Below are 26,490 nucleotides of genomic sequence, written 5' to 3'. Positions count from 1 at the left end.
TCTATCCACAGTATTGTATCCCAGTATCTTCACAGGGCCTTGATCTACCAAAACAATTGGTTTTTGAGCTGTTATTAAAAGGGCACTCCACCCATTTAACACATCAAGTTCAGTTACTTCATCACTGAAAGTTTTATTCAGCCTATGAAAACAGTTGTATAATGTCCTCTGTGGCTGTGGGGGGAAATTGTTGAAGCCTGAGAAAATAACCCAGATGATGTCATCAGCGTTATTTGGGTTTGGGTTTGGGTTTGGAGACTGCACATTTTACCAGAAAGCCTGTGTAACTAGCAAGTGGACCCATACTTGTGACTTAAAGTCAGCTACTTCAATTTTCTTTGGCTGGACGAGCCACAGAGTGAGTTACACCAACCAACTGTTGGGCTTTTCCCATCGGCTGTTGCTCTTTCAAAATGATTTGGCACAAACTTTTTCTGTTATGTCAACAGGGGGCATTTACAGCGTAACTGCAACAGTTTTCATTTTCAGACCACTTAAGCTACTTTTTTTGTTTTTGTTTTTTCTTCAAAAAAGCACCTAGCAATAAATCTAGCAACGTTTTGGACAAACTTTAGCTACTTTCCATAGCAGCGTCCACAGTAAGGCCCAGCAAGCAAGAGGCAAACCTGTGTGACTGTTCTGTTCAGTGTGATAATTTTACTCGTAAATATAGCCCAAATCACTGCACAGTTGTTGTCTTTAAACTATGTGTATTGTCATCGTCATGGTTATATTTTCAGGATTTTAGCAGCAGAGCAGCAGGTTGGAAATGGCTTGGAAGTGACTGCTGGTTAAAGTCCAGTGTTTCAGTCACTATTTCAACCACTGTCTGACAACAGAAACAGGAAAACATGTAAATGATGAACTTTATTTGGAATTCTGCTGTATTAAAATACTGTATATGTGAGCACAGAGAGGTGGAGAGAAGCAAACACAAAGGGCTGAAACCAGGTGGCACTAGGCAGTGATGATGATGTCACGAATATGCTAATACACGTATTATGTGATCTGGCAACATTAAGTGACTTTTCCAGCAGGCTTTAACCACTTACCATGAAAAGCACAGTAATTGTTTGCAGTGGTTCCACAACAGTTTTCAACTATGTCCTCAATCTTGCCCAGTGACCATGCACAGTCCAGTCATGTACTAGGTTCTGGTCTAGTCTTGTTAAATCTGTTTGTGCGGTGTGTGCTACCATTGCCTCTGGCTGGGATTATCAGCACCCAAATGATAAGCGTTTGTTGAACCAGCAGGTGAGAGAATTGTTCAGTAAGAGCTGCTCTGCATAATAATTGGTGATTTTACCCATTTAATGGGATTTTTTACCTTGACTTTTTGCTTTTTCATGAGGTAATGACCACAGGATTTACCAATGCAAAGTAAAACTTTACACTACAGAACCAACTTTTTATTAGACACATTTTGAATTGGTTTTCTTAGCACATAATTAGACTGTCCAAAAGTGGTAGCCCTGTTAGTTTAGTTTTTCTCTCTATTTTCTTATATTTTGTCTTTATTTAATTGGCTTTTTTTTTTACTTGTTCAAGTACAACATATAACAGAAGACTTAACTTCTTTGAGGTCAGGTGGGAATACAGCTGAATGTACTACGACTATTCGCCTACGATTTCCAAAGGAATCAAATAAAAGCCATGTAAAATGCTTTGGAAAATTGTTTTAAGTGTGCCCTGAAAGTGTATGCATCATTTCCTGGCATTTATGGTAGCCTGTGCAGAGCATGTGTAGTTGTAAACTCTTGGTTTAAGTGTGTATTGTTTGTAAAAGAACATTTTGATTTCTCCCTTTCTGTCAGATGGAGGCGTCCTGACCCAGGCAGAGGAGACAGAAGACAGCCAGCAGGGAGAGGTGGGGATAGTCAAATAACTGCTTTTAAAATCCTTTTTTAATCCTCAGTGATTCATCATGAATATTCTTATTATTTCAGAGGTCAGAAGCAGCTCCAGTGGAGGACAGTAATCCCCCAATGTCTCCTACTATCAATATTAAAGATGAGCCCATTGATGAGGGCTACGACGCTGCTTTACTGCCTCAGAGTTCCATCAGGCAGATCAAAGAGGAGCTGGAGCATCAGGAGGTAGGTGTGGGGAGAGGATGTCATCAGTATGCATCTCTTCTTTACTCTTTTTTCATTTATTTATTTTTTTTAAATTGAATTTTAAATAAGATCCATGCAGTGAATAACAATATAATTAGACAAAATCTGCTGACAGCCCATACTGTGTGCTGATTGTCAATGAAACAAGACGAGGTCAGAACCTAGTGTAAGGCTGGACTGTGTCAAAGGCTATTTGCATTCTGCCTAGTGTCAGCCGGTTTCAGCTCTTTATCTGTTTGCTTCTCTCCTATCTATATGTATGTGTGTGTGTATATATATATATTATATATATATATATAGTATTTTAACACAACCAAATTCCCAGTAAAGTTGTTCTCATTTACATGTTTTTCTGTTTCTGTTGTCAGACAGTGGTTGAAATAGTGACTGAAACACAGCCCATTAAGCCTACATGTTAACTCCCAAAACATGTCCAGCTGCTGCTCTGCTGCTAAAATCCAGATTTTTATAACTACAACATACTCTGACAAAATCACCCTAAGTTAAAGACAAAGAATGTGCTCTGATTTTGGCTGTATTAACCTGTAAAATAAATCACTCAGAGAGAAAGGTAGAAGCTCATTCACGTCAGCTGCTGTGCGGTCACCATAGGGAGGCATGTCTGAGGAGTGAAAGCCCAACTTCTGTACATGTAGACACTCATGTGTGTATAGGGCAACGCTGTTGCACCAACCAAAATTAAGGCACATTATATCAGTAATTTTTACTTTTAAACATGATTTGGGACACTGCACTCTGCAGAGGTGAGGAAGTCACAATGAACCACCAAACAAAATCTGATTTCTTATGTTTGATTATTCCAGGAAGAGCTGAGGATCAGCTCTGTCTACTCTGTAGGAGGAGCAAACACCTTTGTGTCCCCTGCTGGTGAGTTGATAAGTTTCTGCTTTCACTGTGTAATGTTTTTCTCCCTTTTAATACTACAATTGTTGTTTTGTAGTGGTCATGGAAATGGGATGAAATGCCCCTTTGATTTTAGGGGCACTGTTAATATTCATAATAAGACCACAAGGTGGCCAAAAGCAAGGGGACAGGAAATGGCATTGGCAGTTTGTTACTGCCTACAGCATCAATCGGCTTAGTTTGGCCAACATATAGCAGGAAAAATAGGAATTTAACTTAGTAATAACTGCATTATGATTTTCCAGTTCCAGGACACTGGTAATGTGCATGGTGATTCAGTCTTGTAGTTTATTTGAGGAACTTGATTGTAACCTGGGGAGTTTTTGATGTTTAGCAATACTATAGACATTGTTTTTTATGAGTGGGTCTCCGTTTTTTATAATGTATTTGTATTTGAATGTTTATTTGTACAGGGATAACATTAACCAGTGCTGTATACCACAGCATTATAGCCTAAGCTCTAGCTTGCAACACCCATCCCTAGACAATGCATCAAACTCAACAATAGAATACATACAGAGCTGCACGAAACCCAGAAAGAAAACACCAAAAAACAGCACAAGACACAAAAAATGTACCATAAAAGTTTGTCTCGCACATGAGAAGGCTGGTGTGTGTTATGTTTGTTTTCAAGAAAACTCCACTGTGCACTTTTAAATTGAGTAGAGCCTTTGTTAATGTTATCAGATATACCTGTGCTTGTCCGACTGTAATGAGTCAAAGTGCCTCAGGAACATCAGCCATCAGTTGTTCAAAACCGCAAATTTTCTATGCCTGTTTCTTATTGTTAAATGTTATAAGAATTACACAAAATGACTTCTCGTCTTTACCAACCTTTCTCCTCTTATCCACTCAAGTGCCAGCAGCAATCCCAGCCCCCCCTCCAGCGGCCATTTTTATTCCAGGTAGAGGTACTGTCTTACAAGCTATGGGTCCCGTTCCGGTCAGACCACCAGCTCCAATCCCAAGTTCACTACCAGCTCTGGCACCAGTACCCCCACGCCCACCTCAGCCCCCTGTTCCTGGTAGTGTTCGCTGCAGTGGCTGCTCTAAGGTACTGCTGTAAAATCCTGCTACACAGATGTGCACATTGTTGATGAAAAACTGCCATTAATGTCAAAAGTTGAAATTTATTAATAGTAATCATCATAATAATAATAATAATTAACACCACCACTGTTTGATGCATGTTATTAACATACAATGTTGACAGGGAAGCATCATAAGTAATCTATTGGCCAGCTGTATTAATGACATGGTTATTAGAAATGATGAAAATAAATGTGTCAGGACTTCAGGCAATGATGCAGCTTTTGTTTTTCTTGTCATTCTTGTGTTTCATGGTTCTGTGAATGGTTCTAGGTTCTGCTTAAAGGCCAAACAGCTTTCCAAAGAAAAGGTTCAACGCAGCTCTTCTGCTCCACAGTCTGTCTGACCGGACATCTGCCTCCAGCCACCAAGAACAGATCCTGTTTCCAGTGCAACAGGTACATCTTTGTCTCCACTTGAAATCAGCATGAGCTTCATATCAGGGTTTCCTTTAGCTATGGGTTTGATATATCTACCATATTCTCGTACTTTGCTTATAAAAGGTGTATTCAATTACCACATGAAAATAATCATGTTGTGCTTTTCTCTTGTGCTACAGGGTTGCTCTTGTCTTGACAGGTAACCGTGTAGCTCTGAGTTAAAAGCAAATGTTTGTTATGTTTGTTTAAAGGCTGTCTTGCTGTTGCTGACCATAAAGTTAAGTAGATGAATGCATCAATAGTTTGTTTTTCTACCATCAAATATGGAATATTTTCATCACATTGATAGCAAAAACAAAATGTGTGTACCTACATTTGGGTTTTAGATCATTCTATTGTAGCCTATACGAAAAAATATTCTATTTGGCAAATCACGTCAGAGTCTTAACTTAAACATTAACATACTTTGGAAAAGCTATTTTCCTCAAAATAATGTTTTCTGTGGGTCGTTGGTTTTGGTTTTATTATTTATTTGTTTTTAAATGAATTATTATAAAATACCATACAAAAGGAGCTCCACCACAAATATTTTAATTGCAAAGTACTTTGTGACAAATAAATAACTTAACAATATTTGTTGCTTCACTGTGTGTCAAAAAAAAAGACAACGACTTTCACTGACTCAACCTGAGTCGATTGATTACATATTGTGATTGGCAGTGAGCGCGGTCTCAGCACATGCATGCATCATGTTCTCATGCACACCCTCCATGACAGTCTCACACACAAAAGGCCGCTTAAGAGACAGACGGGAACAGTAAAAACTTTATGGATTTATTGACAGTCCACCGATGCAGCAGGATTTCACCTGGTGTTCCCAACGGCCGGTCCAACTATGACAGATCGGTCCGTTGTCCATGTGTTTGTGAAAGCTCTTGTTAATAATGTCGTAAGAATAAATAAATCTTTTCTCACTAATTCCTTAAACCTTGTCCAGATAATGAACTTGGAGGTACCGTTTCCTTGAGACATTTAAGCTTGAATGCATATTAAGAATAATGTCTGTCAACTGGAATTAGATGTTTAACTTTTTTCCTGTTTGCCACTTTGTTGGCTCCAGACCACTGTATTCATTCCTTGTGCCTTTTGCTTTGCAGGGAGATCGTTCAGCCCAGGGACATGATCACGATTCCAGCAGACGACAGCACCTACATGCACTTTTGTGGCCAGTTCTGTCTGTCTGTCTTTAGACACAAAAAGAAACATTCTGACAAGATTCCTGACAAATGGGCTGACAAACGAGTGGAGAGGAAGCCTGAGAAGCTGCCTGAGAAACCAGTGGAGCGACTACCTGAAAAACCATTTTGCAGTGTCTGTAGAGTCACCAATAGGGTAAGAGACATAAGGAGGTAACTACAGTAAAAACAGATTTGGTCAATGTGCCTGATAAGCCAAGTCAGCATCTGAATCTTTACCCCTCTTCATCTTACTCTCTTTCTTGTCCTTGTGTTTGACTGGGATCATTTCTACAGCAGATTGAACATGAGGTCACCCATCAAGGTCGCCTGCACAGACTCTGTAGTGATGCTTGTTTTGTAACGTGGCGCAAGATGCGTCAGTTAGCCATGAACTGCTGCGAGGGCTGTGGACTTTACTGTAATAGCAACTCAGGCTCCTGTCAGACGCTCACGATCGAAAGATCTCAGCTCAACTTCTGTGGTCCAACCTGCATTGGCACCTACAAACAGGTATGGGTGTATAAAAACTCATTTTTTATAATCTCGTTTGGTTCCTTTTGAAATGAAGATGTTTCGGAATTTATGACGGGGATGTGTAAATTTAACACTAACAACTAACCATTTTCGCATATTAGTGGCTTCATATGGCAATAAGAGGTAACTCAGAACTTCAGCCTCAGTGTCCAGAAATTATGTTATATCAGAAAAACAACTGTAAAACCCCTAAAACACAGTGTTTTCATACAGACCTGCAGAAAGATGGCCGAGTGTCCCTACTGTCACAAGATGGCAGTAGTGTCCTCAACCATCATGGAGCGAGACCAAAGGGGCAAAATTCAACTTTACTGTTCACCTGCTTGTGTGGAGCTGAGTCGACCACCCCGACATGTTCTCACTGGTAGGTGGACACACCGCAGAGACACACACTCACATGCCAGGTTAGCTGGGTTGTTGCTCCTGGAAATTCCTAGATCCAGGCTCAAAAACAGAGGCGATAGCACCTCTTCGGTGGCGGCCCCTTATCTGTGGAACAGCCTACCTTTCCACGTAAGAGCTGCCCAGACCCTTGATCATTGTGTATTTTAGCTCATATTTATTGCTGATTCATGTTAATAGGAATTGTTGACTATAATTATATTTGTGGAGCTTGTACAGCACTTTGGTCAACTGAGGTTGTTTGTTAATGTGCTATAGAAAATAGACTTTGACTTGACTTGACTTGAAGTTTTTTTACTGCAGCCTGTATCACAACCAAAGACAGAGAAGGCTCATTTGATTATTTTTCAGTGTATATAAATGCATGTTTACATACTATTTGCAATATTTATTTCTGTTAATTGAATATTGCTTTTGATATTTTTGTTTGTCTTGTTACTCTCCTCCCTAAGGTACTGCATTCCCGTGCTGCCTGTGCAAGGTGTCAGCTGTTCCTCAGTATCATCTGGCCATGGTGGACGGCACCATTCGTAACTTCTGCTCCTATGACTGTGTTTCTATATACAGAGTAAGGGCATCAGTAGCAAAGGAAGTTTTATTTTCATCTAGCAAAACTTGTTGATGGAGCATGTGTTGGTTTGAACCTTGTCTTCTCATAGATTTAACATCACTCTTATTTTTACTCCATTTCTTTTTAGAAGTCCGGGCACCCACCTCAGCCAGACCTGACCAATGGAACCTTCTCTCTCAGGGACCCCTCCATCAGAGATGCCCCCAAACCAGGGCCCTCTGTCGGCGCCAGCTCAGTTCCCCCCATCCCTCAGGACTACCCCTCTTCAGTCCCCTACCAAGGCCATCATCCCAGTCATACCTCAGTGCCCCCACTGGTGCCTCCCTACCCAGCCATGTCCTCCCCCTCTGTCCCAGGGCAGGCTCAGGCCAGAGCCCCCCCTGGTCAGCCCCAGAAACCAACAGAGGGTGGGCACAGTGACATCTCCAAACTGACCTGCCATCAGTGCAGCAAACAGTTTAACACCAAGCCACTGCTATTCAGTCACCAAGTAAGGAGCACAGGTCACAAGTGTGTGTGTGTGTGGGACTATATATATATATATATATATATTTATATATATATACACACACACACACACACACACACACACACACACATACGTGTTACACAAGATGATGATATTAATGATCAATTTTCTTGCAGGGTCGTATTTCTATGTTCTGCAGTAAGACGTGCTGTGAACAGTATAAAACCCAGAAGAATATCCTGGCGCTGTGTGAGTGCTGTAAACAGGAGAAGGTCCACTTTGACACCATCAGCTACAACCAACAGGACCTGGTCTTCTGCAGTGAAAGTGAGTAAACACAGATATGGCTGTTACCCCTTCTCCTCCCCTCTATATTATTTTCATGTATTTCAGTGACTCACTGGACAAGATCTGTGGCCTCACAGTTGTTATGAAAGTATAAAACCACAGTCTTGGTTTAAAAATATGAGAAAAATACAGCTCATTCATACTTTTAAATGAATAATTAACATAGCTCTAAATGCCTAATTTAATTGGTGTCATTAGTCTTATGGACAGAAATGTACCTTTATAGCACCCTAATTTAAATAATGTAATACCCCACCCATCGTGTGTTCCAGGCTGTAAGCTCCTCTTCAAACATGACCTGACCTCTCGTAACAAGGATCATCCCTGGCGTCCCTGCACCTACTGCTCTGGCATCGGCCAGAAGATGCTGCACAGCCATTACGGAGGCAGGATGGAGGAGTTCTGTAGACCCCACTGCATGTCTCAGTACACTGTACTCTACTACGGGGTGAGGAGTTGGGTGTCCCGGTACACTGATCCAAAAGAAGCCTCTTAGTGTGTGTTTGATATGTTTGTTTTTTTTGTAGTTTATCTTTAATTTCTTTCTCCATCTTCTCTCTGTTCACCTCCTTCTTCTTCTGGTCCAGATGGGGAGATGTGACAGTTGCAGGAAACAGGGCTACATGACGGAGAAGCTGCAGTGTTTGGGTTCAGTCCGCAACTTCTGCAACTTGCCCTGCCTTCTACAGTACTGCTACCTGCATTTTGAGACAAGCCAGCACGCCAGCAGTAATGGTACTGGAACGGCCCCACAGACACCGTATGGTAAATTGTGTCACATTAGTGTTACACGATGTAACAATCTCATGCTAGTTAAAACATTGAATCAGTGGAAATGTAATGTGGCATGGTTCCCATCACAGTGTGGGAACTACTCTGCGGCAAGTACATGTTTAAGTAGCTTTTTTCGTTTTGACTGTTTGAAATAATAATGAAAAAAAAAAAGAAATGGCTTTGTCTGAAATTTTAAGAAAATAAGGTCCAGGTTAAAAAATGTTAAACATTCTTTTTTAACTGGACTTGGATGTTAAATTTATCATCTTATCTCATGTATGATCTCCTCTTCTTTCTCTCTCCCTTCAGCTCCAACTCAGCCCCACCACTCCTCCAAGATGAATCCTGTCATTGCTGATGTCGTCTCATTAGCAAGTGGCTCTGCCACCCAGCCCAGTGTGTCAGCAGATACTGCTCTGACTGGTGAGTTCATACATATAGCCCTGGGTGGGTGTTTTCAAAGTGCATCTCTGATTCTCTTGTTTTTGGGCTGCTCGTCCTGGTCAAGGTCATGATGCCAGCAGAGAAAACAGAGCAGAGCTCCCTTCTCCAGTTGTTTCCTTCAGTTCCTTACAACTTTCCAGCATGATAGGATTACTAAACCAAGCTCTGTCCCTATAGTAAGAGGTTGAATTTGTTTTTACATTGGAATGTAATCTAATGTAATCGTCCAATATAGGATTATTAGGTAATTGTTTATGTATTTAGGATATGCATGCAGATCTGTTATATCTTTCTTCGTCTTTTGCAGGAGCACTTCCAACCTCCAACGTTGACGGCAAGAACCTCGACCACGTATGTACTTTGTGTGTGTCTGTTTGACTCAGGGTAGACCTAACACATAACTCTACATCTAGACTCAGTAATGTTTAACTGCTGCAGCACCCAAAAGTTATTTTTCTACATGTTTGATCAGAAATAAGAAACTGTCTTGCGACTTATAGTATTTATGATGAAGAATCAGATCAGATCTTCTTTGCTTATTCTTGCTGTTTATTTCTAATGTCTGTGTCCAGGCCAGTACTCAGACCGACGCCATGCGTGTGCCTGTGTCCCGCCGACGTCAAATGAAGAACAAGTCGGTTCTGTGTCGACCCTTCACTATGGACCAAGAAATCATGTGCCAGCTGCCCACACCTTCCACTGCATCAGCAGGTAACTTAAAAAACACTTGAACAGGTTCTGATAGTTTAGACTCATTACACCTTGTTTACACAGAACAGAGCAGAAGCTGAGCTACACACTGACCAGCAGCATCCTGACAAAGAAACTGCACGAAAGGATTTAAACACAATGGCTTCAAAAAGTATCAGACTCCTTCAGTGTCCAAAAAGTGAAAGGATCTGAATACTTTCTGAAGCCACTGCATAACAGGTGAACACACTCTACATTGTTGATTCAGACATTTGAAACATGTTTGAAGTATTAAGTATTTTAAATCTGTCTCCCTAGAGATTGAAACAGTTTTATACAATTTTCTACTATTTCCACCATTTCTGTTAATGTGATATTGTCAATCTCTGATGGTGCTGAATCACCAGTTCTGCTTGAAGTGTGGAAAAATCTCTCCAAAAGAAATCTCCTTCTGTTTACACACTGTTTGCACTTTGAAGCATTTGCTATGTTTTGATATTTTCCTTTCACAAAAAATCAGATAAGCCAATTTGAATTATAAATGAATCGTCACTGAAGCAAAACAGCTTTTACCTAAATGCATTGCAGAATATAATATTGCGCTTGGTTGAACTTTAATATTATTTGATACACTGGTCTAATATTGATTTTCTATTTAGTATAAAATCTCAGACTTTTCTGTCAAGACAATGATACAACTCTGACGGAAAAACATTTTAATCCTGAGAAATGGTTAGAAATGTAAATTGCTATTTTAATGCAGAATATTTGGCATCAGTCAGTGCAATTTCCCACAGCATGCATCAATATAGTGCATATACTAGTATATATTATTATACTATTATATTATATACTAGTATATTATAAGGCCTGGGTATCAGTCAGAAATATTCAATATTGGTACTGACACCGATACCTTGACTTACCTGACGATTATTAACAATTTCATTTTTGTGTACCAATTTCATCAAATCCATTTTAACAAAAAGAAAATTACATATCACATTATGGTTCAAATTTTAGTTTTACTGTAGTTTTATTTTTAAGCTCTTTACACACTGAAATGTGTTTGTGTAAATAAACAGCCAAACACCAGCATTATTAGAATGATGAGGCATTTTTGATCATCGATAGGGTCAAACCAATTCAGCTGGTTCACGAAAGTATGAAAGTTTGATACCCAGCCCTATATATAATATATAAAACCTAGTTTAAGTATCTCTGATGAAAGTAGCCATGCTCCTCCAGGCCGTGGTTGCTGTGTCCTTTTGTCACCAGGCAAGTTTTATTAGCATATTACCTTTCAACAACAAGGTAAAACAAAGTGCTTTACAAAAGACAGTTAAGAACATGAAGACAAAAAGACACATAAATGGAATTTACATGTAGTTTGTCACAATCCAATGCAGCATCTATTTGATTCATTCATTCATTTTTTGGTTCATTCGCTTATTTGTTGTTCACAACTAGCTGTTTCAATAATTGCACCAGCTCTGCTAGATAGCCCCTCACAACCATCCGCTGAAGCATCCACATCGCCACCACCGTCACCCAAACCTCAGGGAGATACACAGCCATGTAATGGTGTGCCGGCACGCCTGACCGGACGGCATTTCTTGGGCAAGAGGGAGACTGACTCTGACTGCAAGGTGTGCTCAAAATACAAAAGGAAGAAGGTGGAGGAAGAGGAAGAAGAGCAGAGAAAGAAGCAGAAGATGGAGGAGGAGGAGGAGCCAGAGAAGAAAACAGAAGAGGAGGTACAAGATGAGAAAGATGGGAAGAGAAAAGATGAGGAGCACTCTGACACAAAAGACTGTGAGAAGAGTAGTGCAACAGCGAGAAGGCAAACTTCATATTACTGTAAGACGTGTTCAGGAGAGCCCAGCCTCTGTCCTGTGCCCTGTTTTGAACTCTACCACACCAGACTGATCTACAAAACAGCTCCTGAACTGGAAGCACAAGGTGAGCCTTCTGAATAAGCTCAGTTATTCTCTAAAATTTCAGCATCAGATATTAAAAAAGCTGTTGTTTGCACCACAGTATTAAAGGTTTCCTATTTCATGTTTGTATAGTGTGTGTAAAGTGTGATAACTACAACTATGTTAATGATATTACAGTCAGAGTAACAGCAGTTATCTACTGACATGATCTGTTGAAAGTGATGTGCGTTTTTCAAGTAAATTACACTGACTTCTTAAGAGGGTCGAGTGTGTCACCCAAGTTTTTCTCTCCACAGCTTCCTGATCTGCTGACACGAGAATTCATCTCCTACCCTCACCCTGGACAAAGATTAACAAGCTACAGGGTTAACTGCTTATGTTTACACCTACACTATTTCAGTGACCTTAACTTTATCTTTTTGTCATTGTCTGTTTAAGTTTAACCCAAAACTTGATTGACAGCAGAGGCAGAATGACCGTTTGTTTTCAGTCGTTACGTGAATGTGTATTTGCGAACTGGTAGTGCTGTGAAATTATGCACTTGAAGGGGTGTTTCTGTGTTTTTATAATGAACAAGTGATATCAGTATTTATGATGGTTTTGAAGACCATATTCTCATGGCTGTCTGTATCACCTTCCCATTAAAGGTATTTATTTTATGTGTTGAACCTTAGTGGTCCATGAGTGATCGACAGACTGTCTAGACAAATACAATGACCAACAGACAGTACTGTAATATGTAAGGAAAAAATAATTCCTCTTAAATCATGTCAAAATACGTGAAATGCCATAAAATCTGATTCCGACCCTGGTGCATTTGTCAAGTGTCCTAAAACTCACAAATCTAATGTCCCAGTGATTTGTTTGTGTTGTGTAAATTGCCTCAGGAAATTGCCTGTATGGCACACACAGGTATGTTTTGCAATCACCCATGTCCAATGATGTGATGTCACTTCAGGTTACAGGCTGAAAAGTTATTCACTAATTGTCTATTTCAGTGCAGAAGAACACCTGTCATACAGTCTGTAACCTGGCTCTTATATTTATTAAGGTCACTTGTGCCTAGCTGCTTCCCCAGATACAGACCACAGGATTCGTTTTCCCCAAACATCATGTATAAACAGTTTTTATGGTCCACACCTAATTCTAATGTGTTTGGGAAATGGCTCCTAAACCAATAGCAAATGCCAGCAAGCTGATTTGCTTCACAAGGAAATGCAGGTTCATGTGGCTGGATCCAAGCAACTGTGCCAATAATGTCCTTTTACTTTGTGTGTTATACTTGAGTACTGAATAAGTATTAAATTATTTTTTTTGTTCCATTCAAAGTCATTGTAAGACCAGGGCAAATTTTTTCTGTAGACTCTGTGTCTACATAGGCGCCATGCTAGAGTTCATTTTCTAATTCCAGGCTCACTATAAAAGAAGTGTACTTTTAATAAATGTTGAATGATGAGGTAAAAGTGGCTGAATGAGTAAACGGTCACAGTAATAGCAGCTCAAACATGGCAAAAGAAAGCATTATTATTAGAGTAAATTAGGTTGATCTTGCATAGCCAGTACATTGGCAGTTTGCATGACAAAAAATAAAATAAAAAATTTATGTTTGTGGCAATTTTAATTATTTAATGTTATGCAATTGAATTTGATCGCATCTGATTGACATGTCAAAAATAGAAAACACTTAGTTGTTAAAAAATCTGACCATTTTCCCAGAGAGAGGCATCTGGACCCACTGCAGGGTTTGTAAAAAGTCGTTCTTAGATGGAAATCGTAATTTGGATGCAGCGTTACTGCCTTATTTACCAGAGGCTGATATGATTTAATATGAATGTGTGATGTATGAAAGTTTAAGCTTAAATTCTTTGAGGTACCTCACTACTGATGCAGTCATGTGAACCAAGGCTGACCTCAGTTCATCCGTCTGCTGTCAAAGCAAGTCCGCTCCGGCTTGGTTGAAGTTTGAGTTGAACATGAGTTGATTGCAGCCCTGTATTACATCTTTGATGTTTACTTTTTACTTATTTTACAACCTACTGTCTCTTGTGTTTTTTTAACTTCTGTACTGTATGTGCATGTTTTGTTTTTTACATTGTTTTCGGTTAAACTGACATGGATCAGATTGTTTTGGTTTTTTTTTCCAAAGAACATTGTCAACACTTTGAATAGGTTGTTCTTGTTTGTTAAATGCAAAAAAATATGTCAATAAATTTAATTTGAGGGAAAAATGTGTTTGGGGCGATTTATTTCTCAGATTTTACCTGCCAGATTTCACATACAGACAACCTCCATCAGTCTGATGATGGATGGACATAGTAATAAGTGTAATGCCTTGTAAAACGAGTATAGAATCAATAGATAGTAATGACTATAAGGTTCATATATCAGTGTTGTTTAAAAGTTACAAACAAACTACTAATCTGAACCCACATGTCAATCTTAGATCAGTCTCTACTAAATTATCAAGGATCTTAGAAAATATTAAATTTCAATTTCTCCACTTCACAGAAGCATCTGTCATTGTTAACTGAAATAAGTGCAGACAGGTGCGACCAGTGATGTGGGAGGCAGCGCTTTCTGAAGCACTATAAACAGTATATATAGCAGTTGTCTTGAAAATGATTCACTGTTTCAAAACTGGCAACATCTGCTGGCCATATCCTGGTAATACATTTGTTTGGATGGATAGTGTTGGGTTACGGTTGTGGTCAGGTTAGGAATTATTATAAATGACTGGTTAAGGGTTAGGTTCAGGTTAAGGTAAGGGGAAACGGCCTCAGCAGATTTATTAACACTAACTCCTGATCTGTACTGTACATGTAAATAGCCATATTAGTGTCTGTAAGGAGAGCCAGCAGCAGATGATGATATCAGTTTGACACTGGTCACTCAAATCACTTGAAACTGAGGAAATCTTAATGTTGTAAAAGAAAAATAAATGTGTTGAGTACTGGTGATGACTGCTGGTGCATAGGTCGATCCCTTAATGTAGACTTATTAGTATAAACAGGAAACTATAGCTAGTTGATTTACTTCAAATAAACATCGGCAGTCAGGTATCAGTAGATGATGTCGCTGTTTGTTTCCTTAAATGTGTAGTGTAAATTTATTTTCAATAAATCAAGACTGTTCATTCATTAAGAGATATTAGTAAAGAGCTGAGGGGTGTATGGTAAAACGTTACCTCTCACCAGGTAGAGATTATGAGCTATGTGCTCATTTTATAGTCATTTTTGATATACTCTTACAGCTTGATGATGATGAATATGATATGTAGATACATAAAAATAATGCATACATAAACAATAAAAATATACATAAAAAATACTTTAATCATGAAATATTTTGCCCATGCTAAATATGAATGAATTTATGAATGTATTTTTAAACAAGAAGGGTCCTCCATCAAGGCTGATGTCTAACAACATACACCAGACTACGGAAAAACAATTCAAATTCATAATAAATTATCAGAATCTGCCACTTTAATTTAATAGATTCTTCCCTGGCTCATGTCCCATCCAAGTAAGGTCCGAAATGGTTCTGTACTTTTTGCATAATCCTGCTGACAAACAAACAACCAAACACGGGTGAAAAGATGACCTCCTTTGTGGGTGGAGATATTTATTTAATAAAAACAAAAAATATTAACCCCACCCTTAAAAGTTTTAAGCGTAAATACAACTTTTTTTATTTGTCCTTTTCAAAATTATGGTTTCAATTCAATACCTGAGTCACTCTTGATTATCTTCCTGTGTTACTGTATCTGTTTCCTATTGATACCTATTTTTCCCTGTCTGTCATTTCTCCCTCCCTCTCTCCCTCCTCCAGCTCTGGCTCTGCCCTCAGTTCTCTCCTCAGCAGGAGAGGAGAACGTGAAGGTGGTCATGGTACCAGTCCCAGTGCCGGTCTTCATCCCAGTGCCCATGAACATGTACTCCCAGCACACACCTGTTCCGATGGCTATGCCCATGCCTGTACGTCCCATTACATTCTCATTCTGTAAAAGTTTAATGATTAAAAGACTGCGTATTAAATCTTTGCAGCAGAGAATGAAATGTGAAGTCTTTTCTCACATTTTCTGTCCAGGTTCCAGTACCTGTGCTGGTGCCACCACAGAAGAAGGACATGAAAGATGCAGCTGTCCAATCACAGCCATTTGCTGTTAAAGAAGAAAAACAGAAAGATTCCAGTGCAGGCGAGTGTTTGAGAGAAGTGGATCTTTGTACATATTAAAGTTCTGTTAAGTCTTAGATATTTTTGCCACAGTAACAAAGCAAGAAGCAGACCTCATCTGTGTTTTATTTTTTGTGTCTGCTACAGACCAGAGCGGTTCTCATAGTGGAGACACAAGGTCACAAGTGGTCACTCCCATAATCCATGAAGATGAAGACACTCAAAAAGCAGTACAAGCCGACCCGCCTTTCACTGTAAGTTCAGAGAGGAGCACAGACTCAACTGATCCCCAGCTTAATGCCCAGCCCACCACCAGTGCCGAGCATCAACCGCCCTCCTCTCCCATGATGGACTTGGAGACTGACTTACCATCTGGTGAGATATCATGAAATGTAAAGTGATAGTTAATGTAGGATGACATGTAGTTGCTGACTTGTGATTGTTTAGGATGCCAGCACCCAAACACATTTAAGTAAGTTTACTAAGGACAAAACATTCATGTCACTTAAAAGTGTTTTGTGTGTGTTTTTCTGCAGAATCACTGGGTCAGAAGTCACCTCCTCCACAGAGAGGAGTAAAGAGACCCAGAGAGGGTTTCTACGGCCGGAAACGGGTATGAATCTCCCAATAGGTCAGCAGTCTTTGGATAATCTCAGATTCATTTTATCAGCATTAGATTTTAACCTTTAAAAACCTTCTGATTTGTATGGAGACAAGTTTTCTTGCAGGCTGCTCTGTGATTCTCTGGCTGACACCTGATGTTGTGACATGGTGCGTTCAAGTGCTATAGGAACTTCAGCACTTGGTTATCTTTTATCACAGAGAACCACCTTGTCCTATTATGTTATGACAGACTTAAATTCGACATGTATTTATGGGACCAGAAAAACTTTACAAGTACACCAATTATTACCCAGAAAGTGCAATTTTCTTCTCAGTCAACTTTCCATTCGCCACCCAGTAGTCATTGCATCTCTGTTTATCCAGGGTCGAAGGCGGACTGTTTCATCGGAGCGCACTGCAGTGGTGACCCCCGCCGCCTCCAAACTGAACCACCTGTATGGGGTTAAAGCCTGGAAGAGCTGGGTCCAACAGCGCAACAAACAGCCACAAGAGTGTGAGCCTCAGTTCTCTTTACTATTTTCGATTTACTTCCTCTTGTGTTTTACTCTGATCTGTTGATTGTTTTTTATTCTATAGCAGTCATGTTTTACATTCTCTCCACCTGTAGCCAATCTAGTGGATATTAAAGAAGACATCCTTCAGTGTGACTCTGCTGAGCTGAGCTTTGCTCTGTCTCGCTTCGTCAGAGAAGTGAGACGGCCCAATGGAGAGACCTACAGCCCAGACAGCATCTTCTACCTCTGTCTGGGGATACAACAGGTCACACACACACACACACACAAACGCGTCACTGTCTCTAACGCGTTCTGTTTATTGACTCATTCTTTTATGTCTCCTCCTCTTTGGACAGTATCTGTTCATGCAGGGCCGCATACAGAACATCTTCACTGACGAGCTCTACAGTCAATTTGCCACTGAGATCACTGGGATGCTGCAACTCTGGAGGCCTAAATTACTACCAAGTGGTATGATCATTGACACAGTCACACCACATTCTTGATGCTATTTATGTTAGGCTTTTTTCTACAATTGCCATTCAATGTTTTAATGTGAAATAGTTTTAAGTTTTAATTGCATCTAAACCTGCATCTTTACTGGTTTGTGTTACTCTCATCGCTCTCGTTAGTGATGTCCAGCAGAAACAGGAAGCTGATATATCCACTGTTAGGTAAAGTTAGCGACTAGCTGATGAACACAGTGGGGCATTTTGCAGCTGAAGAGCCACATATTTCTCTCAACTCTTTCCCTGTTTCCTATTTCCTCCTACAGTTGGTGTTGTTTCCTCCCGTGTTGAAGAGTCCTACCTGTGGGAGTGTAAGCAGTTGGGCGCCTACTCCCCCATAGTGTTGCTCAACACACTGCTCTTCTTCTGCACCAAAACCTTCCACTTGACTACGCTGGCGCAGCACCAAAGTCTCTCCTTTATCAACTTCACTCGACGCTCCAAAGCCTGCAACCGAACTGGCAAAGTCCACTACCTCCAGCACCAGAGAAGCAGCTCTGCCACGCCCAGCCGGGAGGACACAGGTGAGCAATGAAATTGCTTCACACTACTGAACATCAAAACAGATTTACAAATTGACTCCATGCCTTAAAAACGTAATGTGTTTGGAAATACTCACTAAATGAGTTTTGCTTTTTACTGTTGTTTCAAGAGCGACTCAGAAAAAGAGAGAGCAGAGCAGAGAATGAGGGAGACATGGAGATGCTAGAAAATGTCACCAACCCTCTGCACTGTCCTGTCAGACTCTACGAGTTCTACCTCTCTAGATGGTGAGACACAGGTTACCTGCAAACTAACACTATTAACTCCGGCTAAGACGTGACAAACATCTTCTCTGTCCTCTCCAACAGCCCGGAGTCTGTGAAGAAGAGAACTGACGTGTTTTACCTCCAGCCTGAACAGAATGTGCACACACACAGGTCAGAGTCGGTCCTCTAACGTTAAAGAGATTCAGTGATGTCTGATTTTTCCTTGTTGAATGTGTCACTTATTACCAGGACTTTGCTTTGGAAGCTCTAAAAGACAAAAAGAAGTTAGAGGTAGCCTGTCTTTACCTGCTGATGATCGACTTTGCTCTATATAAGAAGGGTTACAGCTGATGATTTGAACATTTGGGAAATAAAGTTATTCACTTTGTTGTGGAGACTTACATGATTGATACTGCTCTCATGTTTTTACACTAAATATGATGCTACAGCAAGCAGCCAGTTAGTTTAGCTTAGCACAAACACTGGAAACAGGGGGAAACAGCTAGCCTGGCTCTGTGCTAAGAAAACATACTGCAAAGAAAACATCCATCATAACCCTCCGTAAAACCTCACAAACAATATATAATGTGTCGACCTGTGAGCTTTGGAGGTGCTGCTAGGAGGATTTTGTTACCTTACCATTGTGAAGCCAACTGTTTCCCTTTATTTCTAGTCTAAACTAAGCTTACCAGCTACTGGCTGTAGTTTCATATTTCTTGGACAGATATGAGAGTGATATTGGTCTTTTCATGTAACTCTCGGCAAAAAAGTGAATAAGCTTAATTCTCAAAAGGTCAAACAATTTCTTTAAATAGCATAAATGAACTACAGTGGGAATCTGAGCAATGTAACTGGTGTTAGCTCAAATATCTAGAAACAAGACCGGGTGTAAACCTGGAGCTGCAGGAAAGCAGAGTGGCCCTTCCAGTTCACTGAGCCTCACCTCCAGGTCAAATAAACTGCATTTATTAGATGAACCATTATCACTAAAGGAGGCAGAGGAATAACTAAATATAAGACACACTGGGCAAGAGATAGAGGAGGAAGAGTGAGAAGCCATTGCTAACTAGCACATCTGAATAGCATGTAAACAACAGACATGTTTCTCCCCCAAGGAAAAAGTAGTTGTATCAACTACTGTAACTTGTCTGTGTCAGGATGATCCGTCCACTTTCATGTTAAACACATGAGGCTTTGAGTGTGAACATATGAGAGTTGACATGTTTCAATATGTCATGTTGCAAATTCTATTTTTATCTTTATCGATTGGTTGAAGAGTAGCTGAGATTTCAGACCCAAGATTTTCTTTGGTTGACATAAAGAAGTTATAAATAGATTTATATAGATATAGTTTCTTGTGTTTATCCTAATTTGAAATTATCTTCACTGTAAATATTCTGGGTGTTAGAGTGCATATCATCAAAGAACCGTAGCAACAGAAATGTAAACAATATGTAAGTCCAGACATTGTACTATATTTTTTTCATAGTTTATTTATGAAAGGCTATTTTGTTTTTGACTTTGTTGATTGGCAAATTTAAAGTTTCATTTATGTAGTTAAACTTGAAATTTGCAACAAAAAAAAAAAACCAAAGAAACAAATCACTTTTCAAGTTTTTGGGATTGTGGGAGAAAAACCCATATATATAAACTTAGAAGAAATGAAAGGAAAAGAGGAGGGAAATGGAGGGGTGGAAGGGTAAAGGTTAGGGTAAGGAAGGGAAAACGGGGAGGTTAAAGAGGGGGAAGGAGGGTAAGGGTTAGGGTAAGGAAGGGAAATGGGGGAGGGTAAGGAAGGGAGAGGGGCTGGCAGGACATGGAGGATCAGGCTGGTCCAGATCACTGGTGTTTGGACCAGATGGGTGGGAGGCGGGTGTACGATGACGTAGCAGAGGCTGGCTGAAGTTTGCAGATGGGGGCTTTAGCTGATCTGCTGATGGCTGGGAGGCAGGTTGGCCTCAGGTCAGACTCAGTGCTGTTGATCCTGGTTGAATCCTGTGTGCGGGGCCTTGGAAACACTGCCACTCTCCTGCAGTATTTTTCAGGGATCCCGATGAACCTCAGCTCCATCAGCGTCTCCTCTGCAATCTCATGGAGGCGCATACGTCGTTGCTGTTCCTCCATGATCAGCTGATTGGCTGCGCTGATGCTCTGTCTTCGCCTGGACATTGCTGACTGCTCACGTTCCCACAGCTGTTGGTGGACAGTCTTGCGCAGCACTCTCTGACGTAGCTTGTCTTCCTCCTCCTTCTGTCTGAGTATTGTCCTCAGCAGAGCTTCTTCTCGTTCTTTCATCACAGCCAGCTCTTTCTCTCTCTGGGCCCTCAGTCTGGATCTCAGCAGCTCTTCCTCCCGCTCCTCTCTCCTCTGCTCCTCGGCCCGTACAGTCTCAGCATTGAGTTTCATCTGCTGACGCTGCTGGTTCTTTCTCCTCTGGTCGAGGTCTTCCAGGTCGACTCTCTCCTGGTTCTCTCGGAGCTGATGTCTCTCCATTTGACGCTGTCTGTCTTGAGCCGTCTCTCCCTCTTGAGGCATGGCCAGGGAGATTTCAGGTTTCTCCGGTGGACTTGGTTTAAGGCTCCCAAACAGGGTGTCATCCACCTGTGAGATGGGAGCCAGTGTACGGTAGCGGTACCGTGTGCTCCTTGAGCTCCTTGAGTTGGATGCTTTTCTCATCGTCCTCAGGTATTGGATTCCAGGGAAACACAGAATGAAGTACTTTGAAAAAAACCTTTTGTCATTCTTCACTTCACCAACTGACACAAGAGAAATGTTTCCTTCTAAATGTAGCTGCTAGAACCAAAATCAAAGGAAGGTGATGACATCACTGTTCATCTGTGTTCAAAGCCACATTCTGAGACTCGCTGATGACATCACTGTTCATCTGTGTTCAAAGCTACATTCTGAGACTCGCTGATGACATCACTGTTCATCTGTGTTCAAAGCTACATTCTGAGACTCACTGATGACATCACTGCTCATGTGACATGTTAATGTGAGGGTTAGATTATGTTTGGGTTTGGATCTCGACAACTGCTCATCCAAACAGCTTCACACTTCACACTTCACTTCCTCAGGTCCTCAGCAATAAACCTGCCAAGTTTGAAGTGAAGTGGACGAGCAGTTGTCCAGAAAACTAGAGGAGAGACAGAGAGAAAGTCTTCCAAGTCTTCCTACTCTCAACGCTCAGAGAGAGGCAGAAAGCGGTGGGGGATAGTGGAAAAAAGTTTTTTTAATAATAATAATAAAATAATACATTTCCATAGCAGCAATTATACAAGCTCAGAGTGCTTCACAATAAAAGAATATTCATGCACAGAGTGCTTCACATGAAAATATAAATAAAATTGGCACTCTAACATTACTTACAACAAAGACACTGGAAATAGTGACAACCTAAAAATGTAATGCAATACAATTTAATTTTTTTATCCAAATCCCAAGAAGATTGGATGCTTTTACTTTGAAAAACAGAAATGTTTGACTAATTAAACTACAATGAAAGGTCCATTTTAAAAAACCAACAAAAGTCCCTTCAATTATTTTAATTTTTGACGGCCACTGTGCCCTCTGTTATCGGTGATATAGCTCCTCACCTCAAGTCTCACAATCTGGTGTCTTACTTGTTCAGGTGTGTTCTTACCACCTGGAGCCATGTTGCATTAGATACAATTGAGGCCACAGCTGCGGAAGCTGTGGTGTCCACACGTTATTTATATAACCTTGTTGTGTAGTCTTGACTGGAAATCACAGGTGTCATCAAATTTGTTACATTGATCACAGGTAAACTCACTTTCATTGCATTGAAGCTCTACAGTCTTTCTAACCTGTTTGATTTTAATTATATATACGATCAAATGCCTTACACTTCAACTTCAAAATAATACACTTATTGTAAGATGATATAATTTTGAATCATTTATCATTTTAGTAATATAGCACAGGGGTGTACTGTTATGTTGTCTGCTGTATGTCAAGTGAATAATCATTTAGCACTGTTAGCATACCTACGGTCTACTTTTTAGTCTTCAAAAATGGGATCAATTTAAAAATGCAATAAGTGTTTATAAAATAAGATATACAATCTAAGATGCCATAAATTCACCCTATTTGCCCAAACAAAGTAGTATTGGTGAGGCTACACAAGTTTTAGAAAAAGGCACCAAACTCCTCACAGAGAAAGAGGGATTTACCGCTGATACTGTGGTTTAGTCTCCTCACCACCTCAACCTTCCCAGAGAAGGAAACATGACATAATGGTTAATTATGGAAATTCATACAGTTTCTTCAGTGTCATTTGTAGCTGCATACATGCCGAATGTCTTAATGTTGCCACTGAAAAGTGGATGAAATGTAGATTTTTCTGACTTTTTCTGTTTCCATTCTGTTTACCTCAACAGTTCACACTGGTACACTGCTCAGCCACTAGAGGGAACCACTCTACAGAGCATGCTCACACGCATCCTGGCCGTCAGAGAGGTTCATCAGGAACAGGATGCAGCCCAGCGTCAGTCCTCAGCCAGCACTAATAATAACAGCTTACAGTGATATAAAGCCTGTCTGCCTACCCATGATCCTCTCTGTACCAGAAACGCTCACAGTGAATTCCAACTGTACATACACCCATCAGTCATCGCAGACTGAGGCTGACAGGTCTGTGAAGCGGGGAGTTCGGGTTCGGACTCGGACCACCAGGCTTTCAAAGACAGAACAAACAGAGATATGATGAAATGACACTCTTACACAAAGAGAGACATTTTTGCAGAACTGGGATTGTGGGATAATTGTATTTAGTTACCTCAGTGGCCATCTGCTCCTCACATAAATGCACAATGAGTTTACAACCATCTGATACTGTTGAATATGGAAAAGGGAGTGTTAATGAGTTCATTGTTAATGCAGCATTTATCACATGTATTGGGTTGATTGACCACCAGTAATGGTGAATGCAGATGTACGGTTTATCACAATATTAGACCAGTGGGAACAACAAACAGTCTGAGCTGCTGTGAGCAGGGCTGCTTTATAGCTGTTGCTCCTCTTTGCATCTGCAGTTGCTCACATGGAGAGTTTTGACTGGTATAAAGTTTTTAAGGCTGATACAGGTATTTAAGGATTTGGAGAAAAAAACACCAAAACCTAAAAGAATGAAATCTGAGCAGCTTTTGTTATTCAGTCATGAGGTGTATTCATGCTTAGCTGCACAAAACTAGTGTAGGTGAACCAGTCCTCACAGCCACTGTAGTATTGATGAATTAAAGATTAAATATGTAGTTTGAAAAATCTGCATCAAATTCATCACATTCAAGATGGATGACATCTGACATTTGATTAAAAGCCAATATATAATCTAATATGTTGTTAAACAGATATTTATCAGTATATTGTTAAATCAGTATATATCAGTGCCTCACGTTTTGTTGTTTCATTCTTAAATAGTAATCTGTTATTATGTTGCTCCCCTTTTTATATTCTTCATCCTATGTGGCCTTATTTCCTTCCCAACAACAACCCTTCTCCCTCTGTCTTTCACTCTCCATCTTCATGGGCGTTTACTGGCGTTTTTTCTCTCCATGGTTTCCTCTAATCCCCTTATTCCCTCTGGCAGTAATGTATTTAAACCATTGAGTATGGACGCCCTCCTTCATTCCCTTTTATGTCTCATTCTTCAGTGCCATTATTTCCTCCCGTGGGACATGATTCCCTGTTTTTGTTTTGCTTTTTTCTTCCATTTGACTTTGTTCCCTAAACTGAGGAAATCCGGTCTGGAGATTTGAAAGAGTCAAACTCACAGTACTTTTCCTAACCCTAATCCAAGGTTTTCTATATTATAACTGCATGTTTTATGGTGTAGTATGTTTTTCATTGGGAATATATACAATATAAAACAAGTGTTATGACGATGTGCCTAACATATTTACCAATTTCATTTGTACACAGGGAGTCCTGGTGACTCACTCCATAGACAGAACATTGTATAATAAACCCAAAAACATTGTGAGATATTTTACTAACAACAAACAATGTCTGGACATACTGAACTTTCATGCCTTCATACTGTAATGTCCATGACACACTGGTGACTGCCCTCTCTTACAGTTTAGAGGTTGTATCTTGGATTTTTTGAAAACAGAAATCTTCATGTCAGAATTCTGCTGGTTGACCAGAAAGCTAAATATCTAAGACGTATGTTACTGTTGAGATTTCTCTCTTTTTGTGATAATAAATTCTCATTTGTCATTTTGGATATTTTGTCATGGAGGCCAATGTGCCTTTACTTTTGCCTCATGTTAACATTTGATATAAAATCCATGTTACAGTGTAAATGAGTTACAGTGAGTCATACAGTGCAATCACAAAGTATTCAGACCCCTTCAGTTTTTCCACATGTTGTTGTGCTGCGGACACTTTGCTGTGACACTTGAAATTTAGCTCAGGTTCCTCCCATTTCTTTTGATCATCTTTGATGTTTCTACACCTTGATTGGAGTCCACCTGTGGTAAATACAGCTGATTGGACACACACCTGTCTATATAAGGTCTCACAGCTGATATGAATATCAGAGCAGAAACCAAATCATGAGGAGGAAGGTGCCTGCAGAGATAAAAAATGTGTCTAGGCACAGATCTGTGGAAGACCACAAAAAAAGCATTTGTGACTTCCATAATTCTGAAATGGAAGAAGTTTATAACAACCAGGACACTTCCTAGAGCTGGCCACCAGGCCGAACTCCTGTCGGGGGAGAAGGGCTTCGATACTAGAGGTGACCAGGAACCCGATGGTCCCTCTGGCTGAGCTCCAGAGATCCTGTGTCCTGACACAAGCCTGTCAGAGCTCTGCAGGCAGCTCCTTCCTCCTCTTGTTTCCTGCTCTGATATTCACTGTCAGCTGTGAGACCTTACTTAGACAGGTGTGTGCCTTTACTAATCATGTCCAATCAGCTGAATTAACACAGGAGGACTCCAATCAAGGTGTAGAAACGTCTCGAAGACAATTAAGAGAAATGAGGGAAACCTAAATTTCAAGTGTCATAGCAAAGTCTGAATACTAATGTTAATGTGATAGTTGTTTTTCCTTTTTCATTTTTTTTCATTTTTAATACATTTCTAAAATTCTGTTTTCGCTTTGTCATTATGAGGTTTTGAGTGTAAATTGATGGGGGGGTTAATTTAAATTATTTTATCAGGCTGCAACATAGAATATGAAAACACTGAAGGGGTCTGGATACTTTCTGAATGCACTGCAAATCACACCACGCTGACATCTCTCCAGTGCTCTATCAATGACATTTTAGCATTCACAGTCTCAACTGAGAGACATTAGCCGTTAGCATTATCCTGACAAAGAGCTGTGGAAATGTTGGTGAATCTCTTTAAACAGCAAACTGTAACACACCGTCACATTATCACTGATGTCTTAAACTCAAGACCAGGATGTTTTATTGTCATGCACAAAATGTTATATTGCCATTAAGTATTATAAGTTCTTGTCCTTGGTTTCAAGTCAGAGGATTTATATTGAAAACATGATGGAAATGAAATGTGATGATGAGAGTGTAACTGAAGTTTTGAAACATAGATTTATAAAATGTGTAAAGTTTTTTTGTGTGTATTTAAATGTGTTTTACATCAGTTTATCTGTGAACATCAGCATTAATTAAGCTTTGCTTCCCCATTTCTCTCCTTGTTAAAGTACTATTCTCGTCTTTCGTCCCCTGCTCTGTTGATTTTGGATATATAATATTATAATATATAAAATATTATAATATATAATATACAGCCAGGGGCTTCAAAAGTGGTTTCAGAGGAACAAAACTAAAGGAGTCCACAAATCAGCAAAAGATTAAAGCAAATATTCCATGATGATTTCTGTCTAACCGATCACTGCCTGCTGAACATGAAGCATTCATGTTTTCGTCTAGTAATGGTGAATCTTGGTTTCAAACATCTTTCAATCTGTTACACATTGAAGTTGCTGCAGTTACTCAAATATGAGTAAAAAGTAAAATAAAAATATAG

The 26,490-nt window shown here is 40.0% G+C and overlaps 1 protein-coding gene across 4 annotated transcripts in view; it reads left to right on the top strand.

Annotated features, from left to right (window-relative positions):
* The window catches only part of si:ch211-266o15.1 (zinc finger MYM-type protein 4), a 29,638-nt gene extending 3,565 nt beyond the window's left edge, over positions 1–26,073 (top strand). For 2 of the 4 annotated variants that reach the window (XM_056394228.1, XM_056394225.1), the window contains exons 3-29: positions 1,815–1,867; positions 1,947–2,096; positions 2,942–3,005; positions 3,899–4,095; positions 4,404–4,528; positions 5,668–5,902; positions 6,043–6,258; positions 6,496–6,646; positions 7,137–7,252; positions 7,383–7,745; positions 7,901–8,051; positions 8,345–8,520; positions 8,660–8,837; positions 9,156–9,269; positions 9,598–9,641; positions 9,863–10,001; positions 15,752–15,897; positions 16,010–16,118; positions 16,244–16,471; positions 16,633–16,709; positions 17,084–17,213; positions 17,328–17,479; positions 17,571–17,685; positions 17,990–18,247; positions 18,376–18,493; positions 18,575–18,643; positions 22,873–26,073. In XM_056394228.1, coding sequence (XP_056250203.1) covers positions 1,815–1,867; positions 1,947–2,096; positions 2,942–3,005; positions 3,899–4,095; positions 4,404–4,528; positions 5,668–5,902; positions 6,043–6,258; positions 6,496–6,646; positions 7,137–7,252; positions 7,383–7,745; positions 7,901–8,051; positions 8,345–8,520; positions 8,660–8,837; positions 9,156–9,269; positions 9,598–9,641; positions 9,863–10,001; positions 15,752–15,897; positions 16,010–16,118; positions 16,244–16,471; positions 16,633–16,709; positions 17,084–17,213; positions 17,328–17,479; positions 17,571–17,685; positions 17,990–18,247; positions 18,376–18,493; positions 18,575–18,643; positions 22,873–23,020 — 4,022 coding nt within the window. In that variant the 3' untranslated portion in view covers positions 23,021–26,073. The remainder of the gene's footprint in view (positions 1–1,814; positions 1,868–1,946; positions 2,097–2,941; positions 3,006–3,898; positions 4,096–4,403; positions 4,529–5,667; positions 5,903–6,042; positions 6,259–6,495; positions 6,647–7,136; positions 7,253–7,382; positions 7,746–7,900; positions 8,052–8,344; positions 8,521–8,659; positions 8,838–9,155; positions 9,270–9,597; positions 9,642–9,862; positions 10,002–15,751; positions 15,898–16,009; positions 16,119–16,243; positions 16,472–16,632; positions 16,710–17,083; positions 17,214–17,327; positions 17,480–17,570; positions 17,686–17,989; positions 18,248–18,375; positions 18,494–18,574; positions 18,644–22,872) is intronic. The other 2 variants (XM_056394227.1, XM_056394226.1) reach the window with 2 other exon arrangements.
* The last annotated feature ends 417 nt before the right edge of the window (positions 26,074–26,490 follow it).

Source organism: Seriola aureovittata, chromosome 13, assembly GCF_021018895.1.
Source record: "Seriola aureovittata isolate HTS-2021-v1 ecotype China chromosome 13, ASM2101889v1, whole genome shotgun sequence".
NCBI lineage: Eukaryota > Metazoa > Chordata > Actinopteri > Carangiformes > Carangidae > Seriola > Seriola aureovittata.
Note: the sequence above shows the minus strand (reverse complement) of the source record. Positions and strands in the feature narration are given on the sequence as shown.